At 40.0% G+C, this 24,840-nt stretch overlaps 1 protein-coding gene and 1 pseudogene across 3 annotated transcripts in view; one reads left to right on the top strand and one right to left on the bottom strand.

Moving 5' to 3' along the window:
• The window catches only part of NSF (N-ethylmaleimide sensitive factor, vesicle fusing ATPase), a 124,540-nt gene that overhangs the window by 97,184 nt on the left and 2,516 nt on the right, over positions 1-24,840 (bottom strand). For 2 of the 3 annotated variants that reach the window (XM_036340133.1, XM_036340131.1), the window contains exons 2-7: positions 12,201-12,286; positions 10,205-10,304; positions 8,069-8,108; positions 6,823-6,989; positions 3,308-3,415; positions 1,604-1,679 (exon numbers count right to left, since the gene is read on the bottom strand). In XM_036340133.1, the coding sequence (XP_036196026.1) occupies positions 1,604-1,679; positions 3,308-3,415; positions 6,823-6,989; positions 8,069-8,108; positions 10,205-10,304; positions 12,201-12,286 (577 nt within the window). Of the gene's footprint in view, positions 1-1,603; positions 1,680-3,307; positions 3,416-6,822; positions 6,990-8,068; positions 8,109-10,204; positions 10,305-12,200; positions 12,287-21,310; positions 21,334-24,840 lie in introns of those variants that run through there. The other variant, XM_036340132.1, reaches the window with a different exon arrangement.
• On the top strand, positions 2,308-3,139 carry LOC118671630 (annotated as a pseudogene).

Here is a 24,840-nt window from a genome sequence, read left to right as displayed (position 1 = left end):
TTGGAATACACTACTATAAATAAAAAAAATTAATGTTATAGGTTTTATTAAATTAGGGTAGAAAAGGTTGCGTTAGAAAAAATTTATCTTAAATGGTAGTTTTATGGTTAGAGTTTTGTGGACTTAACATTTCCTTGACAAAGCTACAGAAAATGTTTTTCTTACACTCTACTGCCCTCTTGTGGCCAAACTTACTGTATGCTAAATCACCACAATTTTATTTTCCACAGGGAAAAACCCATCACACCTTCACAAAAATTACTTAGAAATACTCACACTGTATGAAAGTCACACAATTCCTCTGAGATAAAAAAAAAAAAAAGTGTACAAAACATAAAATACACTGTAGAAATATATTTTATCAGTAACAGGAGATTTTGAGTCCAGCCAGCGTGGCTCAACCAGGAGGTCACTGTTTGACTCCCCGTCAGGGCACATGCCCGAGTTGCGGGCTCAATACCGGGTAAGGGGCATGTAGGAGGCAGCTGGTCAATGATACTCTCTTATCATTGATGTTTCTCTCTCTCTCTCCCTCTCCCTTCCTTTCTGAAATAAATAAAATATATTTTAAAAATAACAGATTTTGATATATCCCACACCCATAATATGACACAGTTATTAAAATTAATGTTGAAAGGTGTATTTATTAAGATGGTTGAAATACATTAATCAGAAAGAATAAATTATAAAATAGTATGAAAACAGAATCAAATTAAAAAATTTTAAAAGTGTGAGTTGTGTTTGAGTGTTTATTAATATTTTATAAAATATTTTACTTTATAATTAAGAAAAAACAATAAGAGGGAATAATAATTTATGCATTAAAAAAGGCTATACATTCCAAGAAAATTAAATAACCTTGGATATGATAGTATGCAACCAAAGAAAATTCTCTACTTTCTATTGGAGTAAACATCAACTTAGTTATTAAATTAATAAAAAATAATAACTGCTGTAAAGTTAATGGCATTATAATTCTGGTGGGTTCCTCTTCGTAAAGCTCAATCTGCTTTTAAAAGTGGGGCTAATATAAAAGAATAGGACTACACAATGAATCTGTTGGAAAGACTTTCTTTACCTGCACATTCATCATTTAACTCCATCACTAACAAAAGTGACACTAGTATTGCATTTAACATACAACCAGGTGAGGGACAGTCTACAAAATAATTGACCAGTTCTCAAGGTCATACAAGACCATGAAAGTCTGAGGAACTGTCAGAGACTGGAGAAGATTATGGAGACTAAACAACTAAATGCAATGTGGGTCCTGAATTAGATCCTGAAAGAGAAAAAGGACATAATAAAAAACTGGCGAAGTCTCTATTTAGTTAGCAGCAATGTAACCATGATAATTTAGCTTTGGTAACCGTACTATGGTTATTTAACATGTAACATCAGAGGGTGCTAGTATAGGGTATACAGAAACTCTAAGCTACTTTTGCAAATCTTCTGTAAGCCTAAACTTACATTAGCTCATTGTGATTTTGTGAAAAGCTTTCTCAAGGGCGATGCCCCTATTCTCTTTGCCACTTGAAAATCACTGTAGTTGAATCACATATAACAGAGTTATTCAGAATCTTCTAAAAACTGTAAGTCTTACCAATAAGATTGAGTGATGAATTTTCTGCTTTTTCAAATGCAACTTGACTATTTCCAAGAACCAGCCCTAGTTCAATCTGTACAGAAAGACAATAATTAGTAGTCTAATAGCAGACTTCTGGACTTCTTAAAGCAAAGTCAAAAACAAAGAGGACATGATGTCTCTCTGAGCAGAGCAAATCTTCAAACTATCATTTAAGTTACATTTACTTTTGCATAACTACCTTACAATTATTCCAGTTTTCTCTATTTCAATGCATATATCTTTTCATAATACCTGTCTTATTATTATTTATTATACATATTATCAATACATATTATTCAACCAGGATTACAAATTTCAAATTACTAGTAGGTTTGCAAATAAGTGTATTTTATGCCATCTATATATATAAAAACATAAGCAACCGTTATGACTGGTCGACCGTAATGACTGGTCACTATGACGTGCACTGACCACCAGGGAGCAGATGCTCAATGTAGGAGCTGCCCCTGGTGGTCAGTGCACTCCCACAGCCAATGTCCTGCAGCCAGCCAACCTCTGGCGGTCCCTCCCCCAGCTGGCCGGCCAACCTCCCGCGGGGAGGGATGACTAGGCGACAAGGCCCTGATTAGCCCCGATCTCTGGCCAGGCCAAGGGATCCCACCCGTGCACGAATTCATGCACGGGGCCTCTAGTATTTTAATAATAATACTTGCTGAGCTGCCATCTTGCGTCCCCGCGTGTGTGTGCTTATTCTCAGCTGGTCTGCCCTAGACCCCCTGAGCGTCAGCCCTAGTCCCCCACGCAGCCCCATTTCCTCTCCAACAAGATGAAAGAAACTATCATGAACCAAGAGAAACTCGCCAAACTGCAGGCAAGTGCACATTGGTGGGAAAGGAACTGCTCGTAGAAAGAAGAAGGTGGTTCACAGAACAGCTACAGCAGATGATAAAAAACTTCAGTCTCCCTAAAGAAGTTAGGGATAAATAATATCTCTGATATTAAAGAGGTAAATATGTTTACAAACCAAGGGACAGTGATCCACTTTAATAACCCTAAAGTTCAGGCATCTCTGGCAGCGAACACTTTTACCATTACAGGCCATGCTGAGACAAAGCAGCTGACAGAAATGCTATTAGCATCTTAAACCGGCTCGGTGCAGACAGTCTGACTAGTTTAAGGAGACTGGCTGAAGCTCTGCCCAAACAATCTGTGGATGGAAACGCGCCATTGCTACTGCAGAGGATGATGATGATGAAGTTCCAGATCTTGGGGAGAATTTTGATGAGGCTTCCAAGAATGAAGCAAACTGAATTGAGTCAACTTCAGAAGAAGATAAACTTGAAGAAGTTTCTGGGAGCTATTATTTTATATTATGACTGCTTTTTCAAATTTTGTTTATGGATCTGATAAAATCTAGATCTCTAATATTTTTTAGCCCAATGCCCTGGACATTGCAGCTCTTTTCAGTTTTTGCTTATACATAAATCATTCTTTGCAGCTAATTAAGCTGAAGAAGCTTGGGAATAAAGTTTGAAACAGGTTAATAAAAAAGAATAATAATGCTTGCTATAAAAGCAATTTTTTCTCCCCACTATCATAAAAGAAAGAGTGCATAATATGAAAGAAATCACTGAGCAAGAGAGTGGGTAGGAAAATTCTATTTATCTGCACAATTCACAGCATAGAGATTATCAAATAAAAATTATAAATAAAACATACCTTTTGTCTTTTACCTGTCCCCTGCTCTCCCTTCAGGATGCTGGGATCCATGGCTTCAATATCCTTTACTACTAAGCTAAAAAGCTTTTCATTGAAGCTAAATACAAGCTATGTAGAAAAGAGGAAAGGGCAGAAAAATTACTTTATGATACAATGACTTCACTCTTATATCATCAGCAATGTTCTCTAAATGCAGAAAAGCAGCTTTGTCCTATGTATTCCTCTTATATCTGCTCCATGGACAAACTGCCGACTAGCCAATGAGAGGAAAAGGGAACTAATATTTATTGAGTTATTTGCTGTGTACCTAACAATCACCACAGGAGGTTATGTAATTAATATTCACAAACTCTTTTGGGAACAGAAATTATTCCTCAGTTTTAACTAGTGAGGAAGCTGAGAGCCAGAGATGGGCTGAGCAATGTGACCCAGAGTCACAGTAAATGACAGTGCCATGAGTCAGCCTGGGTCTGAGACTGATATCCATGCTTTTCTAAAACCAATACCAAATGCCTGCCACACGAGTACAGAGACAGCGTCTGATGCATCCATTTGCCAAGTATTTACTGAGTGCCTTTCACATGCTAGGCCCTCTTCACATGCTGGGGTATAACAATAAACATAACAGGCAAAGTTGACTGTCAATCCTGCTACTATCATTTACTTTGAAAGGGAATAAATACTAACAACAGTGATTTGGGGTAAGATATTTATTTCTTCTCTGTATTATGGAGGATTTTATTTCATGAGTTTACAGACATCCACATGTTATTAGGTTTAAATTATTACAAATACTAAAGCATTTTCTATTAAACATTCTTCCAAGCATTTTCTATTAAAATACTAAAGCTAAAGGAGAAGGTAAAAACAATGAAGTTTAGCTCAGCCAGTGTGGCTTAATGGTTGAGCATCGGCCTAGGAACCAGGAAGTCATGGTTTGATTCCCAGTCAGGGCACATGCCTGGGTTGCAGGCTTGATCCCCAATAGAGGTTATGCAGGAGACAGCGGATCGATGATTCTCTCTCAACATTAACGTTTCTATCTCTCTCTCCCTCTCCCTTCCTCTCTAAAATCAATAAAAATATATTTAAAAAAAAAAAAACCACAATAATGAAGTTTAGCAAGATGACTTGAGCTGAACTATCAGTCCAAAAATATAGGAATCCAGAGGAATATGGTATAGCCCCAAATGCAATGGATAGGTAGTCAACAAATTTTCAGCTAAAGGTCCTCTTGGAGAGCCTTCCTGGATCAAAGTAGTTCCACAGTGGCTCCCTAGTGCATCATCCAATTTACATCAAAGTACTTCAAGTTCATGGCATTTTTTTCTTATTTCCTGTCTTCCCCAAACTAGAAAGTAAGTTCTATGAGAGTGGGGATTATGTGTATTTTGTTCACTGCTGATCTGCAGTGCCTAAAATGGTGGCCGGAACATATCAGGTATTCAATATATATATTTGTTTAATTAACTGATCACTTGACTAATGGGTTCTTGTCTCAGTTATGCCCCTGGATGTGTAGCCAGGGGTATGTAATTTACCTTCTCTGGACCTAAAATTCCTCATTTGCAAAATGAGGAGGTTAGATAAGATAAACTCTGAGGTTCAGACCAATTCTAGTATCCTTAAAAATAATAATAAATGTACTGTATCCTTTTCCTGTCTATCATTAATTCAGTTTCTACTCACAAAAGTTTGATATTATAATGTATGGGCTATCAAATTCTTAGTCTTGTTCCAGATCTATGCCTTAGAAAAAGAGGATGAAAATAAATAACACTCTTTCACTCCAACACTCTTTCCTTCTACCGCTTCTCTTGTTCCATATCTTACATACCTTCTCATGTGAGAGACTGCAAGGGAGTCCAGGTTAGGTCATAGAGATCAGAATGCTATAAGCAAGGATTCTCAAATATTTTAGTCTCAGGATCCTTTATAAGAATAAAAATTTTTGCCCAGCCGGCATGGCTCAGCGGTTGAGCGTTGACCTATGAACCAGGAGGTCACAGTTCAATTCCCAGTCAGGGCATATGCAGGTGTTGTGGGCTCTATTCCCATTGTGGGGCGTGCATGAGGCAGCTGATCGGTGACTCTCTCTCATCATTGATGTTTCTATCTCTCCCTCTCTCTTCCTCTCTGAAATCAATAAAAATGTTAAAATAAAAATAAAAATTTTTGAGGATCCCAAAAAAGCTTTTGTTTATATAGGTATATCTATTGATATTTACTATATTAGAAATTAGAACAAAAGAACTTAAATTTTATTTATTAATCTAAAATTAACTAATAAATCCATGATGTGTTAACAAAAATAACATTTTTAGTTTATAAAATACTCTCTACTGTCCACAATAAAAAACACACAAGTTGGAAGAGTGACAGTCACTTTTTCACAAATCTCTTTAATGGAAGACAGCTGGCCCCCATGACTGTTTTAGCAGCTGATGTGCTGCACTAGCACATATCTACAAAACTGCACCATTTGCTCATCCTATATAATAAAGAGCTAATATGCTAATTAGGCCGAACAGCAGAATGACTGTCCAGACAGAATAAGAGGAAAAAGACACATATGTCTTAGTATTAATATGAAAATAGCTGTTGACTTTGCAAACCCCCGGAAAGAGCCTCAGGGACCCTCAGGGGCCTTAGGACCACACTTTGAGGACCATGGCTATGGAGCTATGATAGGAGGAAGGAATTAGGAATGGTTAGGAAAAGTCACAAAGAAGGGAACAAATGTAAGGGTAAAGGAGCAATAATTACTTATGTATTTACTAGAGGCCTGATGCATGAAATTCGTGCAAGAGGCTCGGCCCTCACAGCCCCGGCTGCCTCGACCCTCACAGCCCCAGCTTTGTCCGAAGGTCATCCGGATGGTCGTCCAGATGGTGCTTCTGCTGTTCGGTCTAATTAGCATATTAGCTCTTTATTATATAGGAAGTGTACAAACAAAGAGCAATTTATAAATTCACATATTTTTCAAGAGTACAATTTTAAAAGGACAGATTTCTTCCTAGGAAGTTAACGATATGATATTAAGTGAAGTCCAAACAAACAGCCATCATCAGCAATACCATTTTAAAAAAGAGAAAATCAGGGCTTCAGAGGTTCTATGAAAAACCTGAAAATATACATACATAATTTCCTTAAGATTCTCAAAGAGGTTCATAACCAAAAAAAAGTTAAGAACTACTTTTCTACAGAAATATATCATTAAAGAGAAAGGCACCCAAAGACTAAACAAATGCCCCCACAATAAGCAAAGAAGAAATTTGAGACATGTATGTTCCCAATTTACAAATGGAAAAGCTGCTGTAATTATACATTACATTGTAACCTAAGGTGTCTTTAGAATTTTTCTAAACATTTCCCTCACTTGTTACACTCATCTTAGATACACCTGTTCATATGCAAAGCTCCTCTCAGTTTTTTAAAAGTAGAAAAATTTTTGGACAACTGCAGGGATTAGAATGCCTATAAAGAGAAAGCAAGGAAAGAAAATTTCAAGCTACCTGTTGTCCCACTGAGAATGCCTGGTTGTTGAACTGCTGAATAAATTCTCCTGCCATCTTGTCGGTATCATAAGGATTGGAGTCGATGCTTTTTTTCTGCAGGAAATCAATCTCGATGGTCATTGTGCCAACACATTGTTTGGTCTTGTCAAACGTATATAAGGACACTAGGGTGAAAAAGGAAGCATTTTTAAAAATCACAGGGACACAGATACTTGCTGTGTTCCAAGTAACTAAAAGTTTCGCCAAAATGAATCCTAACAGAACTTAACCAAAAGGGGGCTTTACAGCCCTAGCCGGTTTGGCTCAGTGGATAGAGCCCTGTGGGCTGAAGGGTCCCGGGTTCGATTCCGGTCAGGGGCACGTGCCCAGGTTGTGGGCTCGATCCCGGGTGGGGGCCGTGCAGGAGGCAGCCAATAGAAGAATCTCCCTCATCATTTATGTTTCTATGACTTTCATTAAGAGACACAGGCACAGAGTTTAAAACATAGTAATAATCACTAGAGATGTTCTTCCCCATCTGAATCAATTCCAACATACTGAACGACACTCTCCTTCTACTTTTATTCCTCCCTCACCCAACTCTTGTGGGGAAATCACAGCCCCCTGCCGCTTCCAAAAGGCCTCTGAATCTTCCTCAGAACAACAGTTGCATAGATCTAACCAATAACCTATATATATAAAGCCAGAGACCATAATGCCATCACGAACATAATGACCTAATGACCGGTCGCTATGACGCCCACTGCGGCCAGCGAACCGGCCTAATCTAGGCTGGTTTGCCCCCAACACCCTGATCAGGGCGGCCAGGCTCCAATCAATCGGTAGCAGTGGCGACTGGCGAGCAGGTGGAAGGCAGATCTCTTGGTCCCTCCCCTTCGCCGGCCCTCAGGCTTCGATTGATCAGGGGATGGCTAACAGGGAAACTGGGTTGAGTGGCGCAGTGGGGACTGGCGAGCGGGTGGAAGGCAGACCTCTTGGTCCCTCCTTTCGGCCCTCAGGCTCCAATGGATTGGTGGTGGGGGCGGGGCGGAACTGGGGACTGGCAAAGGGGCAGAACATGGCCCTGATGGCAAGCTAGGCCTAGGGACCCTAACCACGCACAATTTTGTGCACTGGGCCTCTAGTAAGATTATAATGAATGTGCAATGACCTAACAACCAGTAACAGGAAATTGTACAGATCTCCAGAACTATGAGAAAATCATAAAGAAAATCTCCTTCGGGTAGCTAAAATATTTACCTACCTTCTATTTCTTGCCCAATAGAAAGTCCAGCCCATTTTCGCTGTAAAATAAAGGAGAAAAAAAATAGACACTTAAAGTCAAATCAATCAAAATTAGATAAATGAGGAATTTCCCTGAATTTCAGGAACACATTCAAAGACCAAAACATCATATACTCTTTTATGTTGAATTGTGTCCCACAAACAGATATGTTGAAGTCTTCGTCCTGGCACCTGTGAATGTGACTGTATTTGAAAATAAGCTCTTTGCACATGGAATCAAGTTAAGATGAGGTTATATCAAATTAGAATGGGTTCTAAGCCAAGATGACTGTTGTCCTTATAAGAAGAGAAGACACACAGATACATGGGTAGAAAGTCCTGAGGCGAAGGAGGCAGAGACTGAAGTGATACATCTACCAGTCAAAGGACAACAAGGATGGTGAGCAACACCAGCAGCTAAGCATGGAAGAGATTTTCCCGAGGGCCTTCAGAGAGAGTGTGGCATGCTGACACACTGATTTCAGACTTCCCGCCTCCAGAACCGTGAGAAGAAATTTCTGCTGTTGTCAGCCGCCCAGTTCTTGGTATAACTTGTGACAGCAGTCTAGGAAAATTATGCACATCCATCCCAAAACACACAAAGCTTGCCTTTTTACAGTAAAGCCGGCACCACTGAGTAGATGCTCATTTGCGTAGTATAACTCTCTTGAAGCTCTTTGTAGTATCAGATAGTTCAGTATCTAAATGCACTGGGGTTAGTTACACTGTTTGTGACAGTATCACAGAAAGAAAAACATTCAGTTCATAAAAACCAAATTAAAACTGGTCAGACAATGTATACTGAAACCCAAGCAGGGATTCAAATCATTAGATGGCCACAGCTAGTCTCTGTGTACCAGCCAAAGGATTCTCAGGCATTTGCAGCCAGACTTCAGCTTCTCTCCAGGTCGAGAATGGTTACAATGGCAATAATGTATGGAGGCAGACCCAGACTGTGTTTAGGCAGGAATTCGGGACTGGCTTGGTATAGATTCAAAATTAGTAACCACTGATAACACTCCAAAGAACAGTGAGAAAAATAATTTTTGGCTGAAAATCAATAGTTTGTCTACTCATCTGAACATTGTGGGTTTTGTGGTGGATAGCTAAGAGGATGCTGAATTTTAAATGTATACATTAAGTGCTCTCCCTTACATCATAGGTCACTCTCCCTCCTCTCTGCCCTTCACACCCCTCTTCTGTAATATCCCATCCCACACACAGCCAACCTGAAATTTAGCAGCATGCTGGTTAAGCCCAGACTTGGGGTCACAGAGAAGCCATATTTAGGTTCTGCACTTCAATTCCAAAGATGGCCTCAAAGTATGATAACAGTATCTATAGTATATGGTTGTGTTAGAAGTAAATGAGCAAATACATGCAAAAGTTACTTAGAATAATATCTGGCCTACAGTAAATGTTGGAGGGAAATTCTTTTTAACAGCAAAAAGACAAGGAGAAATAGTCAGAAATCATGAGTAAATCACTGCTTATTAGAAAGAGGAGGGGTAGTATTTACAATGCTTAAGACTGTGAGATCAGCAGCATAAGCAAGGTAATAAGGAAGAATAGAACACAGACTAGTACCTGTGGTGCTCCTAGATTATGGATTATATGTCTGGAACAGTGCTAGGCAATTTTCCCTCTGCAGAATCCACCAACAGTTACAAATGTGATCACTATCCTTCCAGTCATTACTGGAGCCCAGCAAGTTAGGTTGTAATTTGAGATAACAATTACTCATATCATATTCTTCAGTCTGACATCAATGCGTTTAAAAATCACTATTAATAGATGTCAATTTTATAAGTAAATGCTATTTTTATATCTTCTCTGTTACCGTGGAAGTTAACATTAAAATAGCCTAGCACCTTATCTGATAGCTAACTGATAATACTGCAGAATTTTTTAAAATTAGGAAAAAAAATCAAGGTAATAAAAGGCAGACACAGTAAAATTGGCAATTAAGGATATATCTTTAAATTCCCAGTATATTATCTAGATGTTTTTCTTCAGCGTGGATCAATGGTTATAGGAAGAGTGATGCTTGCTTTAAATGGATGGCTGCCTCTACAACCTTCAGGAATGGAAGAGAATAAATTAACACCTGAGTTACCTGAGGTAAGCTGAATGCAATGCTCCCTGGAACCACTGATGGATGGGTCCTCAGTGTAAATGTGTACCTGTGGCTGGGAGAGGTCCTCACAATCACATGCCTAAAAGACAGAAACACAGGCAGTACTCCATGTCAAAGGAGATGAAGAATACCATTTCCAAATGTGTTCATTTCCAACAACTGAGACTTGATGAGTATCAGGCAGGAAAATGGCATTATATGACAGTCCTGAAAAACTAGGAGCACAAATTTCATTTCTAAAAAATGTGAGCCAGTCAAAATGTTTTCCAGGCATAAGGAACACCTTGAGCCAAACACACATCAAGCAGAATGAGGACCAAGTTCAAGAGAGTATATATCACTCAAAATATCAGTATATATCACTTCATTACATTTCCAGTTTACATAGACTGATAACCATTTTTTTTTACAGTTTACTTAAAACTGATAACAGTGATTTAGTCTTTAATATTAAGTAAAAACTATATGAATTTCCTCTCCTGAGAATTATTTCACCTCAAAATAGAATAAAGGGAGGAGAACCAAAGATAGAACCGGATATGGCAGTAAAAAAAAGTTAGTTTTCAGGACAAGTGTTTAAATCTCTTTGCAGACTTTCACAATAGGTTGAAGAATAACCTAAAAAGATGGTAAAAAATGTTTTACAAAATATATCAATTTTCATATATATATTAATATTTACTATTTCAAAACATTTTATGCTAATTCACCCTACTCAGAAGTTACCTATAAACAAATAAAATATAGTCCTTTCATGATAATCTTTTATACCAAGAAACTACCAAGAACTGTGTATGAGATAGAAGCTTCAAACTGTTATGTGCTATCTTTTTTAAATTACCTTTTAGAAAGCTATATTTCTTAATATTAATGGTTAATGTTTCCATACATATCAGTTTGCCACTAAAACACAAGTTCCTTATAGTTACTATATTTTAAATACCCCCTTCATGAGCACAGTGAACATTTGACATATATAAAAGAATTCCATAAAAAAAATTCTCACACTGATTATCCATACTGCAGTTTATATGTGGAGAGTTCTGTGTTCAACTGAGCATCACAGAATTTTAGGACTGAAAACAATATTAATATAATCATTAATATAATCAGTACAGATCCTTATTCTGAAGCTGAAAAAACCACAGATTATTACCAATTCTAACTCTGAGAAACTCATGTATTTCACAGAAAAATTAAAAACAAACAAATAAAAGCTCAGTTAAAACCCTGCTTCATTATTCCTTATCTCCCTAGTCTGCCTTCTGGTACAGCCCCTTACCTCTGTCAACCTCAGAAACATATGGAGGGCACTGAACTTGGTAGCAGGGCCTGTAGAAGTTCTGGCAGTGGGGTGACATGAATCAGTTAAAATAAATGACAATTAAAAATGCTTATAAAGATTCTATATTGGTTGTGCATCTTCTAATTTTCATGCCTTTTAAATATCTTAGCATCATTGATCAAAAAGGCTAATATTTATTGAGGACTTATTAATGTGCTAGGCACTGTCCTAAGTGCTTTATTTGTATAACTCAATCTTTACAATTATCATCATTCCCATTTTACAGATTGGGACAGAGACACAAAGATGGTAACTTACCCATGGTCACCAAGTTCATAATTGGCAGAGTCAGAATCTAAACTCAGACAACCTGACTTTGGAGCCAAAAAACCTAATGGCAATGCTATATATGATTCAAATGACTAGTATGTTTAGTTCTGCTAGGAAAATTGATTTTTTAAAAAGTTATAAAAATATATGCTTTTAAAAATGTTATAGTTATGAAAGTTTAACACAGTTAAGACTGAAATACATAACTTTCTCATCTCTTCCATTTTCTAACTCAGCAAGAGGAATAAAAAATTATTCTCAAGTTAACTAAAAAATAAGGGCTCTCTAGAACTTTCTAAAATACCATCTAGCAGGTATTTCTTCTAGCAGGTTAGAAGAAAAACAAAGTTAGGTACTCACTGGCCAGACTGGAAATCTTTTTCATTCACAACTGCACAGTTGGTTAAAGATAGTTCATCTGTAGGACATCTCGCAGCTTGCATACTCTATAAAAAGCAATGATTAGGAAAATGAAATTATCTTTTATAACCTTAAAGACAGTTTATGCCTTCCTGTCCTCCATTCCTCATCACCTGTTGTAAACACCTATTGTTTTTACTCCCAGCACCCCTTCCTTTGTGATAATAGCAAACCCTTCCTTTGAAAAACTGTTCCTTCCTCATTCCACATGCTTTTGTGGGTGTGCCGATCACAGCACACATACGGCCACAGAGTCCTATTCCACCCATGGAGCCTTATGTAGACCTGGAATAAAGGAAAGGAATTCTCCCTTCGCTCACCACCACACAAAAGAAGACTTTCTGCTCTAAGAATAAACCTATCACAAAGAAAGCAAAGGCAACAGAGACACAAATAAACACCTTGAAACAGAGACCTGACAACCAAGTTAAAGTCCTTGAGTCCTGAATGTTGGTTATAAGCCAATAAATTCTCTTTTTTGCTCAAGCTTATTTGAATTGGTTTTCCACCTCTTCAAAGAGAATTTTAACTGATTCAAACACAATGAAGTAGATTCAATAAGTTTGATAAAGTGTATCATGAAAAGTATCTATACTAATAAAAGGGTAATATGCTAATTAGACCAGACATCTTCCGGACATCCTTCCAGACAAAGCCACGGTGGCGGGGGCTGAGGCAGAAGTGGTTAGGGGCAACCAGGCCGGCAGGGGAGGGCAGTTGGGGCAACCAGGCAGTTAGAAGCCAGGACTACGAGAGGGATGCCGGTTTAGTGGGATTGGGCCTAAACCGGCAGTCGGACATCCCCCAAGGGGTCCCAGATTGGAGAGGCAGGCAGAGGCGGTTAGGGGTGATCAGGCTGGCAGAGGAGGGCAGTTAGGGACAATCAGGTTGACAGGCAGAGGTGGTTAGGGACGATCAGGCTGGCAGGCAGAGACGGTTAGTGGTGATCAGGCCAGCAGGGGAGCAGTTAGGGGCAATCCGGCAGGCAGGCAGAGGCGGTTAGGGGCAATCAGGCTGGCAGGCAGAGGTGGTTAGGGACGATCAGGCTGGCAGGCAGAGGCAGTTAGTGGTGATCAGGCCAGCAGGGGAGCAGTTAGGGGCAATCCGGCAGGCAGGCAGAGGCGGTTAGGGGCAATCAGGCAGGCAGGCAGGCAGGTAAGCAGTTAGGAGCCAGCAGTCGCGGATTACGAGAGGGATGTCCGACTGCCGGTTTAGCAGGATTGGGCCTAAACCGGTAGTCGGACATCCCCTGAGGGGTCCTGGATTGGAGAGGGTTTAGGCCGGACTGAGGGACCCCCCCTCAACCCCCATGCAGGAATTTCGTGCACCGGAACTCTAGTAGTTTTATAAGAGATCCCAAGTGGCTCTAAGCCATGTCTCTTACAGATTGAGAAAAACCAAATTCCAAATATCTCCCAACAAAGATAATTACAGGGTTACATTTTTTAAAAACAGGGCATAACAATCTTTTGATCAACAGTGACTAGCAAACATTCCTCCAAATAATGTATTTATTAACCAATAATCCTCCACCGTTCTCTCAGGTTTCCTGGTTAGTGAAATATGGCACTCGTAGTCAGTCTTTTATAACTACAGTGCCCGTTCTTCAAACCTCAAGCCAAAGCTGATTCTTCTTAACTTTGTCTCCCAAACACAAATTTATAGAGGAAAACAAATTACTTTTTGCTTCGCTTTTGTTTTAACTAAAGGCTAGTTTTGATAGTTATCCCAGTTGTCTAGAGCAGTGGTCTCTAAAGTGGGATATGTGTACCGCAAGTTTGTCTGGTAATCCAAGTATCAAAACAAACTGAATTTAGAAATTGAATAGGTGTATCACAAAATATTAAACCAAGAATTTAAAGAATAATGAAGCTATCACTTTACTTTCTATATTATTAATAAATAAAAGAAAATTGAGAATATATTTTTCATCTTTAGCTCATCCTTTTTATTTTGATATGTGTTATATATATATAAACTATTAGAGGATAAGTTATAAATATATATACATATAAATGATCAATACATTTTTTACTTACGAGATTCATGATAAACTGTTTGGAAATCACTAATTTAGAACATGAGATGAATAAAGTCTAGGTCATAAGTTTGATTTCTGAATGAGACAGTATTTTTGTCCACGGACACAATTTGACTAGTCATCTGACAAAAATATATCCAGCCTTTTAGTTTCCCACTTACCCTGGGGTCTCTTTCACCTACAAGTCATTACCATTTCTTTAAATCAACATTTTATTGAAGAAAAACATACATACAGAAAAATACATACATTGTAAATGTTTGGTTTAATGGATTTCTACAAAGTGAACACACCCAAGGTAACCAACACCCAGTTGAAGAGAGACATTACCAGCATTCCATACTGCCCAGCTCTCCCCCACCCCCATCACTAGATTTTTGCCCCCAATCACAGATAACTACTATCTTGTTTCTATCACCAGATAAAAACCTTAGATTAGTTTTGCCTGTCATTGAAAATTTTATATATAAAGTGGAATCATACATCATGTATTATTCCTGTCTGACTTCTACCCTTCAATATTATGATTGTGAGACTCATCCATGTTGTGGCAATAGTTCACTCATTTTCATTTATCTTATAATATATAATTATAGTAACATACCACCATTATGTATCCATTTAAGTTGTTTCTAGTTTTTAATTATGAATACTGTTGCTATTAACATGTTTGTACATGTCTTTTGAATGATATCTGTATGCATTTCTATTGAGTATATTCCCACCTCACCCCACCCAGCCTCCAGTAGAACGGCTGGGTCATAAACATCCATGGCATATGTTCAGCCTAAGGAGTTTTGTCTAAGGTATACAATGTGGTGTTTTGATATAAGTATACCTTGTGCAATGATTACCACAATGAAGTTACATAGTTACCACTTTGTGTGTGTGCCCACGTGTGCATGGTGAGAACACTTAATATCTATTCTTTCAGCAAATTTCAAGTATACAATACGTTATTAACTATAGTTACCATATTATCTAGCATTTCAATTGTTTCTAAGGGCGGTTTAGTCAGGGTACCAAATCTACTATATGCAAAAAATAACTACACTTTCTTAAATGTTTGAAAATTGGATATAGGTGAAGGTATTAAAAGGAAGAAAAGGCATTAACTGAAAATCTGGAAATAATAAGGTTGAGTAAACATTTGGGAAGAAATCTGGAAAAAAACATCTTCAACAAGTTATAAGGAACTAAATGGGAGAGCTCAAAATGCTATCAATGGTTCTCAATTTTAGCACACATCAGAATCACCTAGAGAACACTTAAAAGAGATTGCTGGGGTCCTGGCTGGTGTGGCTCAGTTGGCTAGAACGTCATCCTGTGCACCAAAAAGTTGCTGGTCCAATTCCTGGTTAGGACACATACCTAGGTTGTGGGTTCAATCCTCAGTAGGGGCAGATAAGAAAGGCAATCTATTGATGCTTTTTTCATACATCAATGCTTCTCTTTCTCTCTCTCTCTCTCTCTCTCTCTCTCTCTCTCTCTCTCTCTCTCTGTACCCAATTCTGGAGAGGGGGGAGGGGGAGGGGAAAGAGAAGGAGGGGAGGAGGAGAAGGAGGGGATGGGGAGGGGAGGGGAGCGGAGAGGGAGACTGCAGGGGCCTTACCTCAGAGCTTCTAATTTAATCAGCCTGGGGTGGGGCCTGAGAATTTGCATTTTGAACAAGTTCTCAGGTGATGCTAATTAGCTGGTCTGCAGTCTCCACTTTGAGAATCATTGTACTAAGGAGAAATAAACTTCATAAAAAAACAAATACTGGCCGAAACCGGTTTGGCTCAGTGGATAGAGCGTGGGCCTGCGGACTGAAGGGTCCCAGGTTCGATTCCGGGCAAGGGCATGTACCTGGGTTGCGGGCACATCCCCAGTAGGAGATGTGCAGGAGGCAGCTGATCGATGTTTCTCTCTCATCGATGTTTCTAACTCTCTATCTCTCTCCCTTCCTCTCTGTAAAAAATCAATAAAATATATTTTAAAAACAAAACAAAACAAAACAAATACTGACAGCTTCATTCCTTCTACAATAGAAGAGAAAAATGTGGAAAAGAGGCTTCAGTAATGCTCTTAGTCCATTTCATCATTTAACTTGGTAAATATAATTTAAGTTTATTTTGATTCTTAATTAGTAGTAAATTGATTAGAAGGCTATATATACAAAAAGAAGTTATCAGGCTCAATATCTGTAGGTGAAGAAAAGACTGTATTGGAGTCCAGCAGCTGTTAAAGTTATATCTATACTATCTTATTAATGATGTAGATAACAGAATAAACAACAGTGGAGTATTCAATAGCTTGGCAGAGAACATAACATTAAAATTCAAACTGAAGACACTGTCCAAAATGATTATTTATTAAGGTATTCAGAAATACATATTCATTCATTCATTAAAAGATCATCAATACTTCCACGCCAGGCTCTGTTCTAAACAGTGGGAACTGTCTTTATCCTCTCACAAAATTCTGTTAATATTATTCTCTAGAAGAAAAGTAACTAGGATAACTAACATTTTAAAATTCCCTAACACAGATGTTCTTTGGAAGACCCAGAATTAGTGATAATTACTATATTCATTACTTGTCTAACCAAGTAGGAAAAAGTTCACATGCACCTAACACTAAAAACACCTTACAATTTAAAAAATTCACCAGTGAAACCCTAAATACTCTTTGTTATTTAGTAATTTTAAAAATAAATGTTAGATTTCAAAAATGATGTTATTTCTTTTTCTTTTTATAAGCACATTTTAGAGTCACAGAAGTAGGAAAAGTGATTCAGCTGGGCGTGGGCTCAGGAAACAAGTTACAGAGGCAAAAGAAGGGCCGTTGGAGCTTAGGAGAAAGAGCAAGGAAAACTCATCTGGGGGAAAGAGGGCAAGGAAAGGTGTGGGCAGGCTCTATAGAGCAGCTGCTGATAGGTTCTTATTTTAAATTAATCATTTTCCCATTTTATTACCAAAGATCTATATGGTTAGTGCAAAATACATCAGAACTTTAGCACTTCATTCTAAATTTAGCAAAGGACCAAAATACCCTGCATTACTCATAAACAGCTGATGCAAATTCATTTGGTTTCAAATCTATAGAGCACAAAGTTGTCACTTTTTGGCTTAACGTCAAAATAAAAAATCAGCCCAGCCGGTGTAGCTCAGTGGTTGATCGTCAACCTATGAACCACAAAGTCACGGCTCAATTCCCAGTCAGGGCACATGCCGGGGTTTCGGGCTCGACCCTCCAGTGTGGGGCATGCAGGAGGCAGCCAATCAATGATTCTCTCTCATCATTGATGTTTCTATCTCTCTCTCCCTCTTACTCTCTGAAATCAATAAAAAATATAAGTCAAAATCAATAGCAACAGATAAAGATAACTTAAATTTAAAGATAAAAATGTTTTTAATGAAGAAGGATTAAGTGGAAAATTTATTTTAAAAAAAGGGCCAAGAGCCCTGGCCTGTGTGGCTTAATTGGTTGAAGTGTCATCCCAGGTACCAGAAAGGTCATGGGCACATACCTGGGTTGTGGGTTCAATCCCACCCTTCCTCTTTTTCTAAAATCAACTTAAATAAAGAAAAAGAAAAAGGACCAAGAAATGTCAAATGAAGAAAAATAAGGAGCAGGCTTACCCTACCAGACAGCAAGAATAATTTTAAAGCTATGTAATTATAGAGAAGGACAATATAGTCAATAAGCTATCCTATCTAATAAAAGACAAATATGCAAATTGCCTGTACCTTCGCTACACCCACCAGCCAATCGGAGTGATATGCAAATTAACCACCAACAAAGATGGCAGCTAATTTGCATACTGCAGGCAGGGTGGGACAGCGGGAGCCGCCATCCAGGCCCTCATGTGCGCCCTGGGCGGCGGGGGGCTCAGGCGAGCGCGGTGATCGCGGGGGCCCCGCCCCGTATGCAGTCCCGGAGGGCAGGGCTCCAGCGGGCACCGCCCCGGGGGTTCAGGCGGCGCAATCAGCGAAGCGGGACTGGGGATTGGCGAATGGACGCAAGGCAAACCTCCTTGTCCTTCCCCCCAGCCAGCAGGCTCCTATCAACCTTCAGTTTCTACTGAAAGGAATGTGGCGCCTCCACTGCACAGCCTCCCAGGACTCGGACTTGCAGGCTCCAGAGTGGAGACTTCAACAAGGACTTCAGCGTCTGCTCAGAGAAAAACCGCCACCTCCCTACTCCACAGCTGCTTCTGTGTCTGCAAGAAACTACACATGCTCCTCCTGTGACATGGGCGGGGCCAGAGGCTGAGTTGAGCAGTTCCACTATAGTGATAGCAGCTGGACCAGTGCAGGGATGGAGGGAGGGACGGCGGGGAAGGAGCAAGGGGGAAGTCCTGGTTCCCTGCTCCTCCTCCCACAGGCATGGCCCTTGCTGCTGTTATGATAAAAGGAGTTGTGTTTTTCTAACTGTCTGGGTAAAGAAACAAGTGTCTGTTGACTTCTGATCTTACTCTCAGAGCTGCCAGTTAATCCCTCTGGATGCATCATATCCAACCTCCAAAGGATCCAAGGAGCAGGATCAACCTTCGTTCCGTAGTTGAGGAAACTGACCAATAAACACATGTGTCTCATGCCTCAGTGTCAACTCCCGCAGAAATCTCCGGGTAATGACTCAGATTCTATATCTAAGGGTATATTTTCTTCTGTTTTCATGTTTAATTCAGCCTCAGAAATCAAATAATACAATAAAGAATAAAATGAGTTCAGAGGGCTCAGCATTGTATTCCCAGGGCCTTTGGTCCCACACAAACCGCAGAACTCAGTTATCCTGAGATGAAAGGAAAGGAAAGAGAAACGTGAAAGGTTTCCCAGCTCAGTCACAGAGACATCTCATAACCACATATTAAGGACACGACATTAACTTAGGGGTGGAAAGGACACAAATGGAATAGAAGATGGAGCCATTTGGAGTGAGCAGGCCAGCAGGGGGGGCAGTTGGGGGCAAGCAGGCCAGCAGGCGGGGGGGAGGGGCAGTTAGGGGTGATCAGGCTGGTGGGGCGGCATTTGGGGGCGAATAGGCTGGCGGCAGGGGGATATTGGGGGCAAGCAGGCTGGCAGGCAGAGTGGTTAGGGGCAATCAGGCAGGCAGGCAGGTGAATGGTTAGGAGCCAGCAGTCCCAGATTGTGAGAGGGATGTCCGACTGCCAGTTTAGGCCCGATCCCTGTAAACCGGCAGTAGGACATCCTTCCAGGGGTCCCAGATTGGAGAGGGTGCAGGCCGGGCTGAAGGACACTCCCCCCCACCACCACCAAGTGCACAAATTTTTGTGCACCAGGCCACTAGTATCTATATGAAAGCCTAAGTGACTGTTCCGAAACGACCAGTCAACCAGTCGCTATGATGTGCACTGACCACCAGACGCTCGAGGCAGGAGCTGCCCCCTGGTGGTCAGTGCGCTCCCACGGCCAGCCAACTTCCCCTGGTCCCTCCTCCCCCTGGCCGGCAAACTTCCTGTGGTCCCTCACCTTGTCCATCAGGCCCCCTCTGGCAGCTGGCAGGCCCTGGGGCCAGCAGGCCTCAGCTGGCCCAGCCCCAATTGGGACTGGGCGAGATTGCCCCGATAGGCCCTGATCACGGGCCAGGCCTAGGGACCCCACCTGTACACGAATTTTGTGCACTGGGCCTCTAGTATTGTAAAAACTATGTATGGTACAAGTTGGGTACTGAAAATATCAGGGGCAACACTTTGTAAAGTATGATTGTCGCATCTCTATGCTGTACACCTGAAACTAATATAAAATAATAATGAATGTGAACTGTAACTGAAAAAAAATTTTAAGCTTTGGTAATTAAAACAGTGGTATTGATGTACATATAGACCAGCAGTTCTCAACCTGTGGGTCGCAACCCCTTTGGGGGTCGAACGACCCTTTCACAGGGGTTGCCTAAGACCATCGGAAAACACATATATAATTACATATTGTTTTTGTGATTAATCACTATGCTTTAGTTATGTTCAATTTGTAACAATGAAATTGGGGGTCACCACAACATGAGGAACTGTATTAAAGGGTTGCGTCATTAGGAAGGTTGAGAACCAGTGATATAGACAAACAGAATAATGAAATGTAACAGAATCCAGACAGATTGAATATAAAACAGAGATAGCATACAAATCAGTGGGGAAAAGGATGGACTCAATAAATGATATTGCGATAAATGATTATATATATACAGGAAAGATAAAATTAGTTTCCTAATTCACACCAAACACAAAAATTAATTCCAGATGAATTAAACAAAATGTGAAAAGCAAAATTTTAAACCTATTAGAAGAAAATCTTTCTGACTTCTGGGTGAAGAAAAATTTCTTTATAAACATACAAATACATTAATCATAGAGGGGAAAACTAGGTAATTATAACTATACTAAAATGTAAATCTAAAACTATAAACATGAAATAATCACCACTAAGAAAAGCTATTTGCAACTAACAAAGGATGAGAATCCAAGCAACCCCTACACCCACAAAAAGGGAAAACTCTGCAAATCAATTTTTTAGATGCTAAAAGCTCAACAGTTGAGAGATAAAGGGGGGGGACAGGCAAAGAATATACAACGTTTATTCACAGAAGAGGATATTCCAATGACCAATATGAAAAATGCTCAATCTCACTCGTAACCAGGAAAAATGCAAATTTAAACAACAGGATTGTTTTACACCTATCATATTATATAAATTAAAATGTCTATAATATTAAGTGCTGGAGAGGACATAAGTAACAGCTACTACTATACTGCTGGAAAGAGTGCATATGTACATGTCTCTAGAAATATATCCTAAAGAAACTCTTACATATGTATGTTAAAAAACATATACAAATCCTCTGATAAGAAAACAGAGGAAACCAAGATGGCGGCATAGGTTAACGCCAGAGATTGCTGCCTCGAACAACCACTTCAGAGATATAACTAAAGGACAGAACAGACATCATCCAGAACCACAGGAAGGCTGGCTGAGTGGAAATTCTACAACTAGGAGGAAAGAGAATATCATACCCAGACTCAGAGGAGGCGCAGTGCTGAAGTGAAATACTCAGGTGCGGAGTGCGCGCGCGGAGCGGGCTGGCGGCGGAGAGCGTGGTTGTTGCTTTCAATCGAGAGGGAGTTTCAGACTCTGAGCTCCAGATCCGGGCGAGTCTCTAGGGACCCAGACTCAAACAGGAGAAGCGGGACTGTCTGGCTTCGGTCGGAACTCGAAGACAGCTTTCTCTCCGAGGTTTGCAGCGGTTGCTGGGACTCTGAGAGGCAGAGCCCCTAGGGACGGAACGGAGAGCCGCCATAACTGCTTGCTCCGGCCCACCCTGTAGATCCCCGGGGACCCGCCCCGCCCAAGCCCTGCGCAGCGCCATTTGCAGGATAGCCTCAGGCAAAGGCTAGATTAGCACCGCCCTAGAGATCCAGCACAGAAGCTCTCCCACTGCAGACACAGCTGACTCTCATAGCCAGTTAGCCTGGAGGTCAAATCACCCCTGGTATTACCGACAACAATCAAGGCTTAACTACAAGACTGCGCACAAAGACCACTAGGGGGTGCACCAAGAAAAGATAAAAAAATGCGGAGACAAAGAAACAGGGCGCAAATGTCAGAAAGGGAAGATATAGAGCTCAAAACCACACTTTTAAGGTCTCTCAAGAACTGTCTAGAAGCTGCCGATAAACTTAGTAAGGCCCTCGAAAAGACTGGTGAGACTGCTGATAAATGTAGTGAGATCCTCAAGAAATCTAATGAGACCCTCGATGTTATGATAAAGAACCAACTAGAAATTAAGCATACACTGACTGAAATAAAGAATATTATACAGACACCCAACAGCAGACCAGAGGAGCGCAAGAATCAAGTCAAAGATTCAAAACACAAAGAAGCAAAAAACACCCAACTGGAAAAGCAAAATGAAAAAAGAATCCGAAAATACGAAGATAGTGTAAGGAGCCTCTGGGACAGCTTCAAGCGTACCAACATCAGAATTATAGGGGTGCCAGAAGATGAGAGAGAGCAAGATATTGAAAACCTATTTGAAGAAATAATGACAGAAAACTTCCCCCACCTGGTGAAAGAAATAGACTTACAGGTCCAGGAAGCGCAGAGAACCCCAAACAAAAGGAATCCAAAGAGGACCACACCAAGACACATCATCATTAAAATGCCAAGAGCAAAAGATAAAGAGAGAATCTTAAAAACAGCAAGAGAAAGAAACTCAGTTACCTACAAGGGAATACCCATACGACTGTCAGCTGATTTCTCAACAGAAACTTTGCAGGCCAGAAGGGAGTGGCAAGAAATATTCAAAGTGATGAATACCAAGAACCTACAACCAAGATTACTTTATCCAGCAAAGCTATCATTCAGAATTGAAGGTCAGATAAAGAGCTTCACAGATAAGGAAAAGCTAAAGGAGTTTATCACCACCAAACCAGTATTATATGAAATGCTGAAAGGTATCCTTTAAGAACAGGAAGAAGAAGAAAAAGGTAAAGATACAAATTATGAACAACAAATATGCATCTATCAACAAGTGAATCTAAGAATCAAGTGAATAAATAATCTGGTGATCATAATAGAATCAGGGACATAGAAAGGGAATGGACTGACTATTCTTGGGGGGGAAAGGGGTGTGGGAGATGCGGAAAGAGACTGGACAAAAATCGTGCACCTATGGAAGAGGACAGTGGGTGGGGAGTGAGGGCGGAGGGTGGGGCGGGAACTGGGAGGAGGGGAGTTATGGGGGGAAAAAAGAGGAACAAATGTAATAATCTGAACAATAAAGATTTAATTAAAAAAAGAAAACAGAATAGAATACTACATAGTAGTTAAAACAGAATTAACTGGCCATATACCAACAGGAATTAATTTCAAATGTCCTTTTAAATGAACAGATTGCAGAAGGGAAATATGCAGTATACAGCATAACACCATTATCCATGTAACAGTGGGGAACTGTAACCCACCCCACCATTCTTGTTTCTGTAAATGATTGCTGACTCTGACTAATATACAGCTTGTAGATAAAAGCATGTTTGTATAAGAATCCCAGGAACTAACTTTAAGGGAGAGAGACTCTGATTTTCAGGTATTTCAGCTCCAGGAAATTTGCTGACCTTCAAACAAAAATCAGGAGGATGCACACCAGACTATTGCTTGACCAGTTTCAAGGTCCTTATCAGAATAGACTGTGCTGGTTAACACCAAGTGCCCTCAATGGAGAACTCTCAACCCCCTCCCTTTGATCCTGTTATGCCATTTGCCCCGTGTGCGCCCGGGCTGCGAGGCTCAGGTGGGCGCACCGGTTAGGGCATCCCCACTCTATTTCTTCACAACAAATCACCTCAACAGGGTTCAGGAAGAAACAATCCATTGGTTTATTTGCATTAATGTATGTATATTATCAGAAAAGAACTGCTGGATCTCCAGTAAGTAAGATTCCTGGTAATTTTTAAAGACAGATTACAGCCCTAACCGGTTTGGCTCAGTGGATAGAGCGTCAGCCTGCGGACTCAGGGGTCCCAGGTTCGATTCCGGTCAGGGGCATGTGCCTTGGTTGTCGGCACATCCCTAGTGGGGAGTGTGCAGGAGGCAGCTGATCGATGTTTCTAACTCTCTATCTCTCTCCCTTCCTCTCTGTAAAAAATCAATAAAACATTTGAAAAAAAAAAAAGATTACAAAAAAGTTCAGGCAATATGGAAAGCCTTTCTTTTCTTTCTTTACTTTTTTTTTCTTCCAGTAATGGAGTGGTGGTGGTAATATAAGGGGCCTAGAAAGTGATACCAAATAAAGTAGCCTTACTAAGGAGTCTCTCCCTACCTAAAATCAGTCTCCTAAGCTATTAAGGCTGCATTTCAGAATCTTTCTTTACTTCTGATTCCATGATTCCAGAGCAGCTGTAGTGTGAGAATTCTGAAAGAGGCCTGGGGAAGTGGTAGCCATCTGTATGTGGAATTCACTTTAAATAAGAGTCCATATTCAATGTAAATAGTAAGAATAAAACTAAAATCTGCTTTATTACTAGCAAAAATTTAAAATAGCTGAGAAAATTATTACCTAATTTAATCTTTTTAACATGTCAGTAAAACGGACTAGCTTTATGGCAATGTACCATCTATCACTAGAGTACGCAAAGAGAAATTAGATTCATCTTTTAAAAAATGGATTTAGCACCTTTTGGTGGTCCCAGGCAGTGTGCAAAGTACAATGATGATAGTGGGTAAAAAACTAACATGGTCTAATGCAGCGGTTCTCAACCTGTGGGTCGCAACCCCTTTGGGGGTCAAACGACCCTTTCACAGGAGTCGCCTAAGACCATCGGAAAATATATATAATTACATATTGTTTTGTGATTAATCACTATGCTTTAATTATGTTCAATTTGTAACAATGAAATTGAGGGTCACCACAACATGAGAAGCTGTATTAAAGGGTCGCAGCATTAGGAAGGTTGAGAACCACTGGAATGGAAGGTAAAATATAACGGTAGTGACAAATAATCACATTAATAAATTTAAAATGACAGCTAAATCTCTAAGGAAAGCA

The sequence above is a fragment of the Myotis myotis genome, unplaced genomic scaffold (assembly GCF_014108235.1).
Source record: "Myotis myotis isolate mMyoMyo1 unplaced genomic scaffold, mMyoMyo1.p scaffold_m19_p_17, whole genome shotgun sequence".
NCBI lineage: Eukaryota > Metazoa > Chordata > Mammalia > Chiroptera > Vespertilionidae > Myotis > Myotis myotis.
Note: the sequence above shows the minus strand (reverse complement) of the source record. Positions and strands in the feature narration are given on the sequence as shown.